The 20,392-nt window shown below is 36.0% G+C and overlaps 1 protein-coding gene across 1 annotated transcript in view; it reads right to left on the bottom strand.

Moving 5' to 3' along the window:
* LOC150104547 (Ig-like and fibronectin type-III domain-containing protein 1) overlaps nucleotides 1-20,392 on the bottom strand; it is a 548,674-nt gene that overhangs the window by 280,528 nt on the left and 247,754 nt on the right. The window contains exon 14 of the mRNA XM_090395576.1: nucleotides 8,394-8,525. Coding sequence (XP_090251702.1) covers nucleotides 8,394-8,525 — 132 coding nt within the window. The remainder of the gene's footprint in view (nucleotides 1-8,393; nucleotides 8,526-20,392) is intronic.

The raw sequence follows: 20,392 nt of genomic DNA, 5'->3' as shown, positions 1-20,392 counted from the left end.
AGTTGGATATGTGGCAGGTGAGAGAGGGAGGAATGCGTATATGCAGAAAATGCAGACAGTGAGAGGAAATTAATGAATTAGATATATCGATAACCGACCTAGTTGCTTCAGGAATGGGAAATGAATGTCGAGAGACAAGTAGTGTGATAGGAGAGAATGATGAACGGGAGATGAGTAGTGTGATAGGAGAGAATGACGAGCGAAGTATGAATGAGAAAATAAGAGTCAACAGTGTGGAAGGCTTGAATGACAGTGAAGTTTACGGAGATGGTTTTGATTGAGTAAATGAATGGCGACTAAGAGTGACTAACTTGCAGAGAGGGATGGATGAGCTGAAAGAAGAGGTGGAATATCTGGTGAACGAGATGAGAAGTATGAATGATGAGATTAGAAGAATGAAAGAGATGTATGCGAGGCAAATCAGAGTAGGAGTGAGAGAAAGTTTTGGGAATGATAGAATAGGAGAGTATAGAAACAGTAGAAGAGAGGTATGGAAATGATAGAAGAGGAGAGAATAGGATAAGTGGAAGAGATGGAATGAGAGGAGAGAGGTGTCGGGGGAGAAAGGGAATGGTAAGAGGTGTAATGTATGGCGACTCAATGATCGTGGTGTGCAAGATAGGATGCGCGAGGAGTGTTTGCCTGGAGGAACAATAGAAAGTGTGGCTATGGCAATTAAGAGGAGTGAAATGGTGGATGAGATGACTGTGATGGTAGGAACAAATGACTTGAGAGGTAATGTAAATTGGGCAGCAAGAGATATGAGATTCTTGATTGAGGTGGTACGAAAGAAAATGCAGAGAGGAAAGATAGAGTGCGTGCAGCCTAGATACGATAGAGTTGAGCTGAGCAGAAGAGCAGTAATAATGAATACCATAATATCTAGTGTCAAAAGAAATAATAGAATGTGTCAAAAGAGATAATAAAATGTGTCAAAAGAGAGGATTGGAATATGTGGATGCTTAGAGAGCATTTGAGGACAGAGAGGAATTGTATACGAGAGACTGCTTGCATTTGAACGAGGAAGGACGTAGGCATCTGGAGAGATTGCTGTTCTGAATGAGTTAGTGTGTCAATGCAGGGAAACTAGAATGCCCAAAGTGGAGGGTAGCAGGGTGGTCTCTTTGAGAAAGGGTACTTAGGAGAAGGGGGCCAACATCAGGTAGCACAGAGCCCAGTGGAGTCTAGAGGGGTTAATGCTGGGTATAGAAATAGTGGCATTTTTATGCTTTATACTAATACCAGGAGTATTCGGAATAAATGAGAGGAATTAATTGCGCTGATAGCATCAGTCTGATCAAAGATTATTGGGATTACTGAGACGTGGAAGACAGAAGAGGATATAATAACAGGAATAGAAGTAGCACAGTACAGCATTTTTCAGCAGGATAGGAAGGGAAAGCGGTGGTGGAGTACTGCTTATGATAAGTGACGACTTATCTCCTCTAAGAGTGGAGGTTTGGAAGGCAGTGACACTAATGTTTTGGAAAGCATATGGTGTGAGGTAGAGGTAGGCAGGACGGGATATTTAGTGGGGTGTTCTTACACACCAAGGAGCACAGAGGTGGGGACCAGGAGATGTTAGACAGTTGAGCTTGGCAATTGCAAGAAGAATGATTGTCATGGGAGATTTTAACTACAGCAGTATAAATTGGGGAGAGGAAGATGCATGTAGCAATAAGGGAATAGAATTTCTTGAATCGTTGAGGGACAAATATCTTAGGCAAATAGAAGGAACAAGAGGTTCAAGAGTGTTGGATTTGGTCATAACATCAGAAGAGTTGATGTTATGACCAAATCCAACATGTGACAATTCACATGGTCATTTTTTCCACCAGTTGGAGAGAGTGACCATGTGAATTTGACTTGGAAGATGAATAGACATGTAGGAGTATCAAAGAAAACGGAACATGTGTGGAATTATAAGGCAAGTGATTGTAATAGTCTAAGACATCAATGGGGAAGTTTAATGGAGGAAGGAATTGGAAGGCTGGGATATCATTAGTGCTTGCGAAATTGTGAAGGAATATTTGTTAGCAGCAATAGTAAGCTGTATTCCACAAGTGAAGAAGAGGACACAATTTGGTGTAAAGTGGATGACAAACAATATTAAACAGGAACTGCATGTGAAAAAGAGGCTACGGAAGAGATATAAGAGACAGGTAAAGAGCAGATGCATGAAGAATATAAGACACAGCCCAGGAGAGTGACTAGTATGGTAAGGAAGGAGAAATTGGAATATGAGAAGAGATTGGCCCTGAGATCCAAAGAAAATCCTAGGGAATGTTTTAGCTTTTTGGTCACTAGGAGGAGAAATGATTATGGAAGAACGATATTGTGGGATAAAAATTAGAATAAAGTGACTGATGCAGAGGACATAGTGCAATTGTTCAATGAACACTTTATTGGTGTATTTCATCCTGGAGAAGTAAATTTTAATACTAGAGGGATAGGGCAGATTCGAGGTTTAGAGGTGCAGAAGGAGAATATGTTTCCAATACTGAGTACTCTGGATGTCAGTAAAGCTGTGATAATGGATGGTATTTCACTACAAGTTTTGAGAGAATGTGCTATGGAACTGACAGCTCCTTTGACCTGGCTTTTCAATGAAAGTCTGGCTACGGGAAAGGTGCCCAGGGAATGGAAAGCAGGTAAGATAGTGCCATTGCATAAAGGCAGTAGCAGACTTGAAGTGTCTAATTATAGGCCAGTTTGTGTGTCATCAGTGGTTGTTAAGATCTTGGAGAAATTAGTTAGAGACCGTATACAATATTGGGCAGATGAGGGTAGTGTTATCTGTGATAGTCAACATGGATTTGTGATGGGCACTCCTGGTTTAGTAATATGCTAGCCTTTTATAATAATGTTACATGTGCAGTAGATGATGGAAAGGCATATACTGCCATTTTCTTGGATTTAGCAAAGGCATTTGACAGGGTGCCACATGATAAGCTGATATTTCAGTTGCAGCACATGGGTTTGGATGTCAGGCTGGTCAACTGGATTCAGGATTGGCTGTCCAATAGATATCAGAGAGTTGTGTGTGCTGGGGCACTTTCAAGGAGGCAGAGGGTTACAAGTGAGGTCCCACTTGTAACCTACTGGGACCTATATTGGTTAACCTTTATATCGATGATATTGTCAATAGATTGCAAGGGGACATTCAGTTGTTTGCAGATGATGTGAAGTTGGGAAGGGTTATTAGTAATAGTGCAGATGTGGTAGTCATGCAAGAGGATTTGAATAAGCTAGACAGATGGGCAAATGAATGGGGGATGTCGGTTTAATGCAGCAAAATGTAAGGTCTTGAGGTTTGGGACACATCAATGGGATACTGCATACTCTATTGGAGGAGATATACTGGAGGAAGTAGGGGAGACAAGAGATATCGGGTTAATGATTGACAGAAACCTGAAATTCAAGGGACATATTGCAAAGGTGGTGAAGGTAACGCAGAGGATTGCTGCAATAATGAGAAGGATGTTGACCTACAGAGATAAAAGAGTTATCATTCCATTGTATAAGACCCTGATAAGACCACACTTAGACTATTGTTGTCAGATTTGGTCCCCAGGATTTGAAGGGGACAAATTAACTGTGGAAAGGATACAGAGGTGGATAACAAAGACAGTTTCAGACTGTACTGAATTAGCTGTACCATTGAGAGTTGGTTACAGGGTTGACACCAGGGAGTTCTTTCTCTTGGTTGAACAGCGAGAAGGAGTGATGACAAGGGGCCATCCCTGGAAGTTGCGAAAGGAAACTGTGAGCAAGAGGATGAGTAGTGGTTTTTTGCATGGAGGGTGGTTGAACCGTGGAATGCATTGCCTGATAGAGTGGTGACAGCAAGACCGGTCAATAAGTTTAAGGAGCAGTATGATAGACTTTGTTTCCTAGGAAGGACCTCCTGCGATGAGTCTTTTGACTCCTTGGAGGCCTAAATAATAATAATAATAAAATATTAATTTCACTTTATGCACAATGAAAATATTATAAAAAACTAAAAATATGATTAAATAATACAGAAATAAACTATGTTTTCTAAAATATTTCTCGTTTTGCATTTGTTTTTCATATATATGTATCAATTCAATATCAGCCTTAAAATTGATACAGTGAAGAATCATTTTATCATTATTATTATTACGTGACATCTCCAGGGAGTCAAAAGACTCATTGAGGGAGGTTACCTACTCTACAACTCTCTGTCTCTACCACTGAATCCACCAACTACAATGAACCGTAACTACTATCATCTACACCATAGGTTCCCAAACTTTTTCAGGCCACCGCCCACTTTGCAAGACATAAATTTTGTAACGCCCCGCCTATTATACACACATATATACATGCTCTATTTTCTCATTGACATAGAAAATTGACATCTATTTCTATCTGACATGGTAAATTTTCAAATGATTAAATAATTGAAATAGAAAATTTATAAAATAAATTGATCATGTAAGACGGGCATAAGATGAATTAAAATACAATATTTAAATTTTAAATGATTATCTAATCGCAAAATCACAAAAATAATTAATTTTTAAATATATATTATTAATTTCTTCTATAAAGAGCCACCAACCCCTAGACCGCCTGAACGCTCCCAAATGCTTCTAATCCCACTATAGCCCCCCCCCCCCAGAAAGCTTCAACGGCCACACTGGGGGGCAGTACTGCCCATTTTAGGAACCTATGATCTACACCAACACCATCAACCACCCACCATCATCACCACCACTAGCATTTTCACAGATAATCACAAACATCCATGTCCACAGCAGAATTCAAACCCCCAGCCTTCTGGCTGGAGAGTGAATACACTAACCACTCAGCCAACCAAATATATATCTATATATGTTTTTTTTTTTGTTTTTTTTTGCATAGTCCAGAAACCCTGATTTAGAGAAAAACTTGTAACTTTTTCAAAGCCTCTTCAGGCCTCCAACAAACAGGGCAGTAGCCTCACAACAGGTGATGAAATTCATTTTCCACCTAAAGACGATCACAAACATCCATGCCCATAGCAAGATTCGAACCCATGACCTGTTGGTTGGAGAGCAACGAGAACTTAATGCTTTCAAACTGACTTAGCCACTGATATAGAGGTCACAAGTATGAGAATTCTGGAAGAAAAGAAAGTGAATAGAGTGTTCAATTCAGGGTCCCCACATCCTAAGCGGGCCCCCCAGGCCAGGATTTTTGGCAGCCCCCCACCACCACCACCACCTGTCGCTCAGGTTAAGGACAACACATTGCTCTACAGAGTTTAGGATCAATTAGTTTAAATGATAACACAAAAGCTTAGCCAAATCATTTTCGATGCACAAAATTGTTAGGGAATTAAGTCGTTCTTAGCTATATCTAATATACCTAAGAAATTCCCATTATGAACATCTCCAATCTTCATGTTCTCTCCTTGAAATGCTAAAACTCTGGATGATAAAAATAACATTACATCTACAATCAATTGCAGAAGTGCTCTCCACTTATTTGTTTCATATTGAATTTGTAATTGTAAGTCTTTATCGATTCCATGTCCTTTCAATGACTGCAAAAGGAATTTCCAAGCCAGATATCGTTTTCTGTGTTCATCACTATTTTCGTTAAGAGGCAACATACCATACAATTTTCCAATGCTTATTTCTAGGCAAAAATCCTTCTTGGGCTAAACTGCTTAAGTTTTCATTATTAGAGTTGCAAAAAAGACAACATGGTAGACAATAAAGATTTTCTTTCGATACACCCCATGTTAACCATTCTCTTGGAAAATGCTCTCTTGTTCTTTCATCTTTCATATAGGGCAAAAAATCTTGAAATTTCATACCATTAAGATTTCTTGGCAATTCCTTATAAATCTTTTGGAATTCTTGAAAGCTGATAGTTCATACTATCTCTTGCTGCATGTTGTTTGAGATTACTCTGAACCAAATACTAGGGTCATCATATTTTATATCAGATTTTTCAACAGGGCCTGCAACTGAAGCATCAACGGTATCATATTCTTCCATAGTCACTACTCCTGCAGGTTTTTCACTTACAGCCTTTCCTTCAGTTGCAAGAGGTTCACATGTAACAGTCGCTTGACTTTCGACTGCTTTATGAGTTTCGCTTTGACACTGATATTCTGTTTGGATTTCGATGCCACAAACATTATCACCACCTTCATTATGATCAGTACTGGGAACTATGTCCTTTTCATTTTCAGATTTTAAAAATTTGGTTATGAATTGACGAACTTGTGATGCTTTTGATTTTCTCTCTCTCGGATTTAAGTTGCCTCTTCTGAGCTCCAGACTTATGTTTGTACTTTGAATCAGACATTGGGATTTTATTTATTTTAACTAGAATGTCTTTGCTTGCTTGAGAGCAATTTATTTAAATATTTTAATATCTCAAATTTGTATGGTCTGGTAAAAAAAAATTAAGTTTGTTTCATACAAAAAAATCATAACTAAAAAAGCTTTATATTTTCTTTTACTAACTAGTAAAATTTTAATCAAATAAGACAAATCCTTCTCAAATAAAGAATTTTGTAGAAAATTTTCAGTTTCTTGAGATCAACTTAACCAACTAAACCTATCAAATAAAGCTTTCTCTTTTATTAATAAAATAAAATTCTCTCAGCATCCATAGCATAAGCACCAGTAGGGTAGTGTGCTGGTAACATCGGGGCAGTGTCGGCATTGAAACGATGGAGGGCATAGAAAGCGAGACGGACGAACGAAAACCGAAAACTAAAGTAAATCCTTTTGATTTGGAAGTTCAGAAGCATAATCATAAGTCTGAAAAGATGTATAATGGGTTGGAAATGATTACAAAAAGCTAGTTGTCCTTCTCAGCACATATTCATTCTTATTTTATAAAGTTTCTTTTTGTCTTTTGTTAGTCTCACTTAACTGGCCGACCCAACAAGATGCCCCCCCCCCTAATTCTGGGCCCCTAGTCTAGAGCTCTGTCAGCCCTACCCTTGTGGGGACCATGGTTCAATTACATGAGTAACACCAGCAGAAGAAAGAATTGATTTATTGAAACTTACTAATATTTCACTAGTTTTCTACCAAAAATCTTCAGAGCACAAGTTATAACTGTGACAAGCACAAGGCACTCCACAAAATCATTGGAAGCGATTCAAATATAACTGAAATAGCAGAGAGAAATAGAACTCCTGAGAAACAAGATGAAAGAAATAAAGACTGAGTTGAGGAGGGTTAATAGGAGGATAGAGAGGTTATCTAGTGTAAGAGGAATAAGGGTAGCTTTAAGAGAAAGGCATCACAGAGCAAGGGAGAGAAGAAAGTGAGTGAATTTGTAGAGACAGCTGAAGAGAGGAAATATTGCAAAAAGATGAAAGAGTGTGAAGGAGAAAGGAGAGACAGAGAGAGAAATTGGAAGCTGTAAGAGTTAGGGATGGCTGTGATAGTAAGGATAAATGAATCTGCTTGGAGTGTCGTGTATGGAGATTCGATGATTTCAGGTTTTTCTGTATAGAAATGCTAGGAGCATTAGGAATAAAGGGAAAGAGTTTGTAGCATTGTTTGATACAGTCTTTCCAAAGGTCTCTTGTATCAGTGAAAATTGGTTATTGAGGAGAATGGTCTAACAGGGATAGAAATCGAAGGGTATAGCATATTTCAGCAAGATAGGGAAGGTAAACATGGTGGGGTGTTACTCATGTTAAGAGATCAACTGTGCACTTTCGGGATAGAGAATCTCAGTGGAAATAAGACTCATGGCTTTGAGAGTATATTTGTCAGATTATAAATAGGTCTTAGTTAGACTATAAATTTTATATTTAATTTAATCCTTTATCCAAGTGTAAGCAAACAAAATTTGCTCCTAACCAAGTGAAAAAACTTCCAACATCTTTCTCTAATTCAGAGTAATTTAATAACAAGGTGTGACATCTTTTGGGAACTTGTATAAGTAAATATGATTTCTCCATTACTTCCACCTTGGTATCACCACCACCGAGTCTGGCTCCCACTGATGTGACCTCAATAAAAGTCGAAACTGGTCTGGGTAGTGGCCCTTCCCTTAATGCATAGCATTATACAGTACATGTCTGCAAGGAAATGTGCTTTACATTATGGGAGATACTAAGACAAGTGATGAGAACTTATGCCACCTTTACCACGAGTTACCCCAGTCCTGAAGATACTTCAGGTGCAAACACTGTTTGCTTACACTTGGATAAAGGATTAAACTAAATATATAATTTTTAGGCTCTTATTCAAAAAAATTCTGGTCACTCAATCTAATTCCTCAACGAGGAATATGTTTCACTTTTACAAGTATAATACATTTCCCAAAGAGATTATTTAAATGTGTGTTTGTGTTTAGATTTACATAAATAAAATGCACTTTTAAAATCTATAAATTATGCATACCAGGATCCTGGACTTAGGCCATCCAACAAAAATGGTGATTTTGCATTAGATATTGCTTGAAATTCAGCTTCTGTATCAACAATTGCTTCTCTCCAATAAAATATATATCCTGTTATTGTATCAGCTAAAGTACTAAAAACAAAGATGAAGTTTTAAAATGAATATAATGTTAATTAAATTTCCATCTGGATCAAGATAGTTAATCTTTAAAATAAAAGAAATACTAAAATAGCAAATACAATTAAGGAGTGTCATGACATTCTAGCTTCTAAGAAAATTCATCTGTTCTTTTTCTTATAGAAAAATCTCAAATTGAAGGAATTATGTTAGCAGAGGATAAAAGAAAAATGCATAGTGAAGATTAGTCATCTGAATTGTTAGTCAACAATGTTAACTAACTAGTTTCACTACTCGAATAACTGGTGGCAGCATAATCTGGGGCTGAAAAATTAAATATCTATAAACAAGAAAGGAAAGATTAGAGTTAAATCTGCTACCAAACTATTAAAGTTAAACATAAAACAATGAGATATGTAGTGCTTGAACAAAATAAAATTCACCTTAGAATTAAAAAAGTGACCATATACTACTTTTTGTAGATGTTTTAATTAACAAAAAACTTAAAGATGAAACATATTTAGAAATCCATGGGAAATGAACCCACAGAAAATGTTATCTTTACAACATCTCTTCATCATCCTTCACAGAAATTTTCGAATTATTAGCACCTTTAACAAAAGAGCACTTACTAGAATTTAGATGAGGACAAAAGAAAGGAAGAACTCAAGCTCCACATTCATGCTCAACAATTATCCAAAATATCAAGGCTGCATGTTATTGTTTAAAGAGGAACCTCATCACCCTAAGTCTGACTTTTAAAAACCTAGGAGCTTTTAAACACTAGGAGCTTACAAATTTCTTGTTCATGCAGCCTTCTTTATATTGGTCAAAAGTGGACAGTGTTTAAAATTAGAAAAAAAATAACATGGTTGCCTATAAAAGGAAAGATAAATCTGGTCATATTGCACATGTAATAGGATACTGCCACACTGCTGAATTTAGAAGAATATTTCCTACATTGGAACATGATAGAATTGACAGAGGTGATCCACATTATCCACGTGGTTCTCTTAATGAAAATCAAAGATTAATTCTGCATCTATCTCTTCTACTTTATTCTATAATGTGACACTATATGTAGTGCATGAACAAAATAAAATTCACCTTTGAATTCAAAAAAAGTGACAATATACCACTCTTTTTTTTGTTACATCTTTGATATTTTTATATCTCCTTTTTTTTTTAACATCTGTGATGCAATGTCCAGAAATACAATTTTTCTAAATTATCTAAACTATGTGAGAACACATGATTGTAATTCAGTCACTGTGCACTCACTGTTCTATGTTTATAATGGTTTATATTATCATTAATGGTTTATTATCAGATTTAATGATACTCCACACTTATTTATTTATATATATATATTTATTTATTATTATTTTTTTTTGTGCATGCCAGTCATTCCAGTATTGAAACTAGTCAGCCAGCTTACCTTTTCCATCACTGGTTTTTATAAAAATGTAAGCAACCAATAAATTCCAGTGTTTTGATAAAATAGAATTACCAGTACAAAAAAAAAAAAAAAAAAAAAAAAAAACTTTATATGTACAGTAAAGGAGACAAAGCCAAGTTTTCTAAATAATAATCTATTTGTTATCATTTTAAATTCATTTTGAGTGATTTATACTTATTATCCTGCAAATTCTATAATAATAATAATTGCTGTGTAAGGCAATTTGTGAATATTTCTATTACTTTGTAAGGCTCCTGCAAAGCAAGTATGTCAAGGCTGCCATTAACTAATTGAAGCTAGGTGGACCAATGCACTCCATTTCTTTCTATCCTCCCATATTCTTTCTTCACAAACAATGCTCCAGCTCATTTCTTTTTTCTAAATCTTATCTAGTTTCTTCACCTTTTCTGTAGTCTTTCTCTTCTTCAATTTTTAATTCCTACAATCTGCTTTGTATACATCCTAAATTCATTTCGTTTAATGTCCAAACTGTTTCAAGTGAGAGCTCACAAACTTTTGAATGCATTCTAGTCCCTAAGCATTCATGATGTCCATATTTCTTATTCTATCTTGTTTTTGTTAACATCGCTCTCACAACTTTCATTACCATACTTATCTCTTTTTTGTCATTCAGTCAGTCTCTCTCTCTCTCTCTCTCTCTCTCTCCTCTGCTGCATACGATGAAACAGGCAGAAAGTGACAAAATGGGATTAAAACAGCTTTGGCCCATTAACATCCTCCTTGATATATTTAGTGTTACAATTAACACTAAAATGCCTTAAATGTCTACTGCTTTTTGAAACAGTTTATTATGAGTTTTCTCAATCTTAGTGCTTTCTCTATAATAAGTTGAATACGAGTACTGTGTACTATGTGTGTGGATGAAAGGCTGCACAAGGTTTGAAGGCATTTTAGTGTAACACTAAATATATCAAGGATGATGTTAATGGGCCAAAGCTGTTTAAATCCTATTTTGTCACTTTTTGCCTGTTTTGTCTTATGCAGCAGGGGAGAGAGAGACTGACAAAAAAGAAATAAGTATGGAAATTAAAGTTTTGAGAGCAATGTTGATGCTTTGAATATGAGAAATAAACCAGCAAGAGAATTAATGGCAGTTGTTGGTACAAATAATTTGGACCATGCACTCAACATCTTACATCAAATCAACTGGAAAAGCACCTGCTCCTTACACCACACAAAAACCTGGTACGAAAGGAAATTTAAGGAATCCTGTGAAATCCTGATAAACACCCAAATATCAATAACAAAGATGGCATGAAAATTCCAAGGATCTGGATGGCACACATTCAGCCTACCTAATATGAAAGATCCAGCATAAGTCAGGACTCTAGCCAATCCGTAACTAGTATTAGAAACCATTCCATACCAACTGGCTGGAATGATGTTAATATATATATATAGTAGACAACACTAATAATAGGACTCTAGCGTTGATGTATAATTTTTTATTTTTATTTTATTTTATTTATTTTATTTTTTTTAATTAATTAATTTATTTATTTTTTATTTATTTTAATTTTTTTTTTTTTTTCATCAGAGGTCAGGCCAACAATTGTGGTAGCAGTTGGTCAGTGTCTTTAATGAACCAGTTTGATTGTAGTATAGCTTGTTTCCTGTGTATAATTGTATGCTCCAGAAGATGACCTTGACATAAAGGTCAAAACGTCGAATGTAGATTTTAGTTATATTAAACTAAAGTTTTTATTCAAACACGGTAGTTGTCTCCATAATTTTCAAAAATGCATTCGGATCACCGTGTAAGCCTAAAAGAAAGGATATAATTTTATCACTTCTTAATCCTTTATGAGTAATACATAAAAATTACAGATGTTATTTTACCTACATAATATATTAAAAGAAATTAATCTTTACCATTTTTAGCAGAAAACATCAAATTAAAACTAGAGAAAGAAAAATAGCAGATATTTTATTCATTTAGCATCAATGTGACTTCTGCTGTTACCACATCACTAATGAAAGATAATTTATATCAGATTTATATTTTGTAACCTGATATAAATTATATCAGTATCTTAGATATGCATGCGCTACAAATTTCATTTGTAAGGCTACTCCTGTTACGAGCCTTAACAAAGTACATCACCAAGAACAATGATTCACAAGAATATGTAGATGCAAAAATGGATAATAATTGCAAGGGTTTTAAAACACACAAAATTTTTGGGAATAGCATTCCAAGTTCTTAATACCTCTTTTTCCGCACTTCTCTCTGTTACTCGCTCCTTTTCAATATTTTCCAAGTTAACTCTGAGATCAACAAATTTCTGCATCCAAATTGAGCTACTTTAAAATCGACCAACTGCATTTCAAAATCATCCATATTTATCCACGAAAATATCTGCAAGTTTATTTGAAGATATTTTTGTGTCCTGTAGTTTCAGGTTCAAGTTATTTAAATGTTCGTAAAAATATGCAAAAAACATCAGTTTACAAACCCACACGATGTCATACATTTCTTTATAACACATTTGTTGATTAGTCAAAAAGAGATTTATCTCATCCAGGCATTCAACAAACATTTCTGAATAAGACCTCGACTAAGCCAATGAACATTGTTGTACATTATTAGTCCTTTACACCGAATCCACCTCATTCAATAGATTCTGAAAACATTTCTGAATAAGACCTCGACTAAGCCAATGAACATTGTTGTACATTATTAGTCCTTTACACCGAATCCACCTCATTCAATAGATTCTGAAATTGCCTTTTATTCAAAGCAGGTGCAGAAATGTAATTAACAACCTTGGTTACTGTTTGAATCACTTCTTGAAGTTCCTTTAGGCCAGCGTTTGCACATAAATTCTCCTCATGTAGGAGGCAATGAAAACCTATCAGCAGATGACCACGATATTTTGCAAACAGATTTACAAATCCTGCTTTCTTACCAATCATGCTGGGTGCACCATCTGTTGTGACAGATACCACTTTTGAAATATCAATTTGCCGAATAGATAATTCATTTATAACTGCTTTACATATTTCAATCCCACTGGTACGCTCAAGTAGTGTTACAAGGTTAATCCTCTCTTCACATACTTCGTCATCTCTACATCAGAGATGTAGAGATGACGAAGTATGCAAAGAGAGGATTAACCTTGTTATGTATGCACTGAATAATTTTTTACTTTTCCTGAAAGATTGTCAAAAAGGAAAGGAGCACATTCTAGCCATGCTTCTTTAATATCTTCCCCATCACTGAGTGGTTTTCCATGTTGGGCAATAACTTTTGAAAAACCTCAAAACTAGCAGCAACTAAGTTGGAAACTAGGTCTACCTGAAATAAATTTCATCAACGTATCAGACTGTTTTTTTGTCTTGCTCAGTTCACGAGAAATTAATTCTCTCTGTTCTTGCTCACTTTTATTACTTAATTTCTTATGAACAGTTTCAAAATGATTCTTTACAGAAGAAGATTCTTACAAACAACTGATTCAGAACATAAAATGCATAATGCTTTATTATCTTACTTAATCATGCAAATTTTTTCAGTCCAGTATTCTTTAAATTATCTAATATCATTTTCATTTGAATGTCTGTTTCTTTGCTGGTGGTTGTGACATTCTGCTCAATCTGTAAAGAGCAGGTCGCAAATAAATAAATATAAATATATAAATATATATATTATATATTGTAAGAAGTAGTTGGGCTCTAATAGATGCCGGTTTGCCATCCAGTGTCACCGTAGCACGTGGCGGTGAATTTGAGATGTGCTGAAGAAAGTGATTTTTAATCGATGAATAGTCCATTTTTCTACGTTTTTGAGTGCTAAATTGTTTCTCTGGAATAAAAATGTACTTCAGTGGTTATTTCTTGAGGATAGTTGTTGTCACGATATTGTGTATTTTGGTTACCGAGAAGACGGGGTCAGATGCATAATGGTGGAAGACAAGACGAAGCTAAGTTTTCATTACTGTATTTAGTTTTATTTCACTTTATTTAGCGTTAATTTTGGTTTGATTTGCTTGTAATTGTTTGTACTTTTCTTATTTATTTGTACTCCCTCATACTTATTTAGCATTTATTTTTGACACTAATTAGCGACACTATTTTGAATATTTAACGATTATGCTAGTAGTCCCTCAGCAGTAACGATTCAGCTGCAGTTGCAAATGGCATGTCGCCAAGTCCTCCACCATTTAAGAATTCTATTATAAGCAATATAATAAGGGAGTTTGTGGCATGCAGTACTTGCGGCATGTATGCGTCTCAGGAATTAGATATCTGGTGTGAGGTAGAGATGGGCAAGACAGGATATCCAGTGGGTGTTGCTACAGACCCAGGAGCACAGAGGGTGGGGAACAGGAAATGTTTAGACAGTTGAATTTGGCAAGTGCAAGAAGAATGATTGTTATGGGAGATTTTAACTACAGTAGTATAAATTGGGGAGAGAAAGATGCATGTAGCAATAAGGGAATGGAATTTCTAGAATTCTTGAGGGACAAATATCTTAGGCAACATGTAATAGAAGGAACAAGAGGTTCAAGACTTTTGGATTTGGTTATAGCATCAGAAGAGTTGAGAATAATAACTGTTATGACACCTCTCCCACCAGTTGGAGAGAGTGACCATATGGTTTTGACTTGGAAAATGAATAGACATGCAGGAGTATCAAAGAGACGGGAACGAATGTGGAATTATAAGGCAGGTAATTATAATAGTCTAAGACGTCAACTTCGGGAAGTTTCATGGAGGGAGGAATTGGAAGGCGGGGATATCATTAGTGAATGGAAAATTATGAAAGAATATTTGTTAGCAGCAATGGTAAGTTGTATACCACGAGTGAACAAGAAGACACAATTTGGAGTAAAGTGGATGACAAACAATATTAAACAGGGATTGCATGCGAAAAAGAGGATTTGGCAGAGATATAAGGAGACAGGTGAAGAGAAGATGCATGAAGAGTATAAGACACAGGCCAGAAGAGTGACTAGTATGGTAAGGAAGACGAAACTGGAATATGAGAGGAGATTGGCCCTAAGGTCCAAAGAAAATCCTAGGGAATTTTTTAGATATGTGGCCAGTAGGAGGAGAAATGACTGTGGAAGAATGATATTGTGGGATAAAAATGGGAATAGAGTGACTGATGCAGAGGACATAGTGGAATTGTTCAATGAACACTTTATTGGAGTATTTCATCCTGGAGGAGTCAGTTTTAATTCTAGAGGGATAGGACAGGTTCGAGGTTTAGGGGTACAGGAGGAGAGTGTATTTCAAATACTGAGTACTCTGGATATCAGTAAAGCTGTGGGACTGGATGGTATTTCACCATGAGTTTTAAGAGAATATGCTTGGGAACTGACAGTGCCTTTGATCTGTCTTTTCAATGAAAGTCTGGCTGCGGGAAAGGTGCCCATGGAATGGAAGGAAGGTAAGATAGTGCCATTGCCAAAGGCTAGCATATTGCTAGCCTTTTATGATAAAGTTACAAGAGCATTAGATGAGGGAAAGGAATATACTGCCATTTTCTTAGACTGAGCGAAGGCATTTTTTACAGGGTGCCACATGATAAGCTGATATTTAAGTTGCAGCACATGGGTCTGGATGTCAGATTGGTCAACTGGATTCAGGATTGGCTGTCCGATAGGCATCAGAGAGTTGTGTATAGTGGGGCAGTTTCAAGGAAGCAGAGGCTTACAAGCGGGGTCCACAGGGCTCAGTACTGGGACCTATATTGTTTAACCTTTATATCAATGACATTGTCAGTGGATTGCAAGCGGATATTCAGTTGTTTGAGGATGATGTGAAGCTGGAAAGGATTATTAGTAATAATGCAGATGCGGCAGCCCTGCAAGAGGATTTGTATAAGCTAGATAGATGGGCAAATGAATGGGAGGGTGTCAGTTTAATGTGGCAAAATGTAAGGTCTTGAGGTTTGGGAAACATCGATGGGACACTGCATACTCTATGGGAGGAGTTATACTGGAGGAAGTAGGGGGAGACAAGAGATCTGGGGTTGATGATTGATAGAAACCTGAAATTTAGGGGACATATTGCAAAGGTGGTGAAGGTAACACAGAGGATTGCTGAAATAATGAGAAGGACGCTGACCTGCAGAGATAAAAGAGTTATCGTTCCATTGTATAAGACCCTGATCAGACCACACTTGGACTATTGTTCTCAGATTTGGTCAGACTTTTAAACTGTTGAGAGGTGATTACAGGGTTGACACTGGGGAGTTCTTTCGCTTGGTTGAACAGTGGGAAGGAGTGATGACAAGAAGCCATCCCTGTAAGTTACAAAAGGTAACTGTGAGCAAGAGGGTGAGGAGTGGTTTCTTTGCATGGAGGGTGGTTGAACCATGGAATGCATTGCCTGATGGAGTGGTCAATGAGTTTAAGGAGTGGTATGATAGACTTTGTGTTTCTTAGGGGGGGAACCTCCCCTCGATGAGTCTTGATAGACTTTGTGTTTCTTAGGAAGGACCTGATGAGTCTTTTGACTCCATGGAGGCCTGAATAATAATAATAATATATATCATGTATATAATAGAATAACTATTAGATAATTGCCTTCTTCATAGAGCTTTTAACTTTAATGAAAATCTGATTATGGGGTGTATAAATATGTACAGAGACATATAGACTCTCACAAAAATTATAATTTGGATTCGGAAAATCTCATCATAATCACTCTCTGCATATACTAACCAAGTTTAAGTAAACCAAAAATTGGTAGAATTATAAGCTGTAGGTTATAATTGGTAGAATTATAACCTACACACATGCAAATGAAAGAGAAGGGTATGTATGCAATCTAATCACATGCAGATAACACTTCATAATCCTGAATATTGATAATACATTTCACATAACTTTAAAAATAACTTACCATATTTACTCAAATATAACTCACGCTCCTGATTTCATTTTACGAAAAAAGAAATTGAAAAGTTTTGCGTATACCTCGCATAGAAAAAAAAATGTTTAAACACGTTTCAGGGCCATAGCTCACTTCCCATGGTAAACCACACGCCCTCCTCAGTAGCCAATAGTGACTGCAGACAGAAGTAAAAACATGTCGTTTTATTCTATCACTGAATGAGGTACAGAGACATTTGCAGGTCTGTGTAATATATTTCTCAACAAAGAGTGCAATTAGAGACAAATGGGATAAAAATGGCACTAACTAATGAATCACATGTTCCCTTCCCACAGAAACTATGCTATTTAGACTCAAGAAAAACCATATGTTGCACCGGCAAATATGGTTCTAACTGAAAACTAGATGTGCGAGAGTCTGTTCCCCCAGCTCAAACCAATGCAGCAATAAAAATAAATGGAAAGTTAAAATTCGTAAACGTGTTAAAACTAAGAAATATATAGTGGATATTTTTATGGCAGTTTCAGATATTGAATTTGGTTGCAGGGAATTAGCATTTCAATTCAAAAATTGTCGGCTTGCTTTTATGTTTGACTTGCGAGATCTTTTGTTAATATCGCACCAATTATATGCACATAGCTGCTCTTACTGGCCTAGTACCATAGCGTCTGTTCATTAGTCATTCGTGAAGGATTGTTCATTAAGTATCTCAAGTCTTGTAAATTACTGGTAATTTTTGACTGAAATAATGGGAAAGAAGATGGCACTATTTGGGTGGGTACAATGCACACAAGGAAACTGCTCTATAGGCAGGAAATAGCAATAGCAATCGTGGTATGAGATATACGCTGAAATTTTACGAAAAAAACTGAAAACTTTAGTTTCTAAAAATCCCCACATATATCTCGCACCATGATTTTTAGCTTCAATTTTTGGGGAAAAAGTGCGAGTTATATTCGAGTAAATACAGTATGTTTATGGCAATGTAAAGAAAATTTGCTTTTATATCTAATAAGTTTAACATATTAATTGACAATAAATACTTCCAATCCATATTTTAATGACTTACGATTTAATAAAATTCAAATCCACATATATACACACTTTAGAAAACGGATATGTTCTTTACGAAACACAAAAAGATATATCAAATGATAGTAAAGGAGTCATGCCACGTCTGGCTGCCTCGCGAATAATGCAACAACTGAACTGGATGAAACTTGTACATAGGCTTGTAAATAGGATCTTTGTTTCTTATTTTCTTATTACTTATTATTACTAAAACAGTTAGTATGGTTTGCTTACTTATTGCATTTTTATTTGGTATAGCTGTACTTTATTGTATTATATTAAGTTAAAATATACAAGTCAGCAAAGATGTTTGAAATGTATTTATTTATTTATTTAATAATTAAGGTGAGCCCTGGGTTGCGTGACTGAAAAAAGTTGTTGGTGTCCCACGTTTGGCATGCATGCCAAGGGTTGCCCATCCCTGCTCTAGACTAACCATGGATAAAGAATACAATAAATATGTTTTCAACGGTTTTGATAACGACCAAATGATATAAATGTGTAACAGATTAAAAAAAAAATTAATGATGAATCAGGCATTTTAGCATTTTGGAATCATGCTTGTTAATTTTTATACATGCATCAAAAGTGTTAAGCAAAAAACCTAATATAATAGGGAACTGCAGAAATATTATTACTGGGAGCCTAAAACCCTGTCGATGGCCTTAGTTACATGCAAAATTAGAAGGAAAAATAAATAAATACATTTTCACAAATACGTACTGACTGTGTGGTGCCTGCTGCAGCTATAAGCAATAACCAATAAAGCAATCACCTTACCATGCATTTTATTGTTTTATTTTTAAGAATTTGAATTATAGTATGATAGGGAAATGTAACAGTTTTGGCATATTTAAAAAAAAACTTTAAAAAAAAATCAGCTAACACCTTTTTATTCCCGTATACGGGGAGTAGGCAAGGCCATTTAGCCCTATCTAACTTTTGGAGACTGAGTGGGCAGTTCAATCTCCACTGGTACCAATCAGAGATAGATGGCCCAAGGGTATCACTAATTAAGCGGTACTCAGCGAAGAGAGAGACGGCTCAAATGTGCTGCCATCTCGTGGTCCCTAACCCTAACACAATATATTTTAATGTCTGAAATAATGTGGGTTCTACGGTCGATTTTCTTGAGTTTACAGGACAAAAAACCCGAGTTTCCGGGAGGAAAAACCTGCTTGCCCGTGCCAGAGATCGGCTAACTCGGGAACCGGTCGAAAAAAGGCTTAGAAAAATTTCCTCTAGTCGCCAACTAGACTCGAAACGAAGTCTTCCTTCGTGCGGCCAAGCGCCGTGGTTGGCAAACGCCACATCCACTGAGCTACACAGGCTCTAGTTTTGGCATATTTATATTTTGTTTATTTTAGTTGTAAGTATAGTTGTTAAAAACTAATTATTAATTAATACAAATTACTAATTTAACATAAATAAAAGAATCATCGACAAATAAAATTGTCTCACATGAACCCCCCCAAAAAAGTGCCGCCTGGGAAGGACCCCCACACCTAGCTATGCCACTGCCTGAAAGTGAACTACTGCATTTATTTATGAATGCCAGGTGCATCAGAAATAAAAAAGAAAAAAAAAAAGATGAAATTGTTCCATTCATTAAGTTTATTCACTCCAAAATTTGTTGGAATTAGTGAAACAAGGTTAGATGAGGATGATATGTGGAATCAAAATGGAAGGATACAATGTTTTTTTGTGAGGAGAGAATAGACAAGAAAGGAGGAGTGGGGGGGGTTGTTGATGATAGTAGGGGAATTATATCCATGCAAGATGGAGATGCAAGGGAGAAATAATAGGAATTGATTTTGAGGCAGTACGGTGTGAGCTAAAGGTTGACAGAAAGAGATCTTTAACTGGAAGTTGCTATAAGCCAGACAAGAAATGTGTAAGCAGGTTTGGGTTAATGAACAAGGGAAGGGTGATCATTCTGGATTGTTTTAATTATATTGATACATAATGGAATGAAGAATTTTGTGAATAATTTGTAAATAAAGTAAATAATTTCTTGAATTCTTGAGAGACAACTATCTTCAATAGTATGCACAGGAGGGTAGGCCAAACTTAAGAATCCTAGATCTGGTCATATCATTAGAGGATGTGATTGTGTGTCACATCTCTCTTCAGCAGGTGAGAGTAATTATGAAGTGATTATCTGGATAGTAGCCAGCCACATGAAGACTTCTATGAGGAATGGAAGTATGTGGAACTACAACAGCAGTGATTATGAAAAGCTTAGTAGACACAGCATGGAATAAGGAGTTAAGCAGGAAGAAATAAATGCTGTTTGGGCACTGACCAAGAAAACTTGACAGTCTCAATGTGTGATTGATTGATTTGTGGTTTTATGGCACAAGGACACAGGTTACAATAGTATACAACAGAGTATTAATAAATAAATACTTAAAGGGAGATAAATTAGTGAATAAGATCAACTCTATGTACAAAGTGTGAAGTATCTGCATATTATAGATATTAATAA

Source organism: Typopeltis vanoorti, chromosome 7 (assembly GCF_054136105.1).
Source record: "Typopeltis vanoorti isolate ZY-2024b chromosome 7, IOZ_Tvanoo_1.0, whole genome shotgun sequence".
Classification (NCBI taxonomy): Eukaryota; Metazoa; Arthropoda; class Arachnida; order Uropygi; family Thelyphonidae; genus Typopeltis; species Typopeltis vanoorti.
This window is presented reverse-complemented; position numbering and strand designations above follow the sequence as displayed.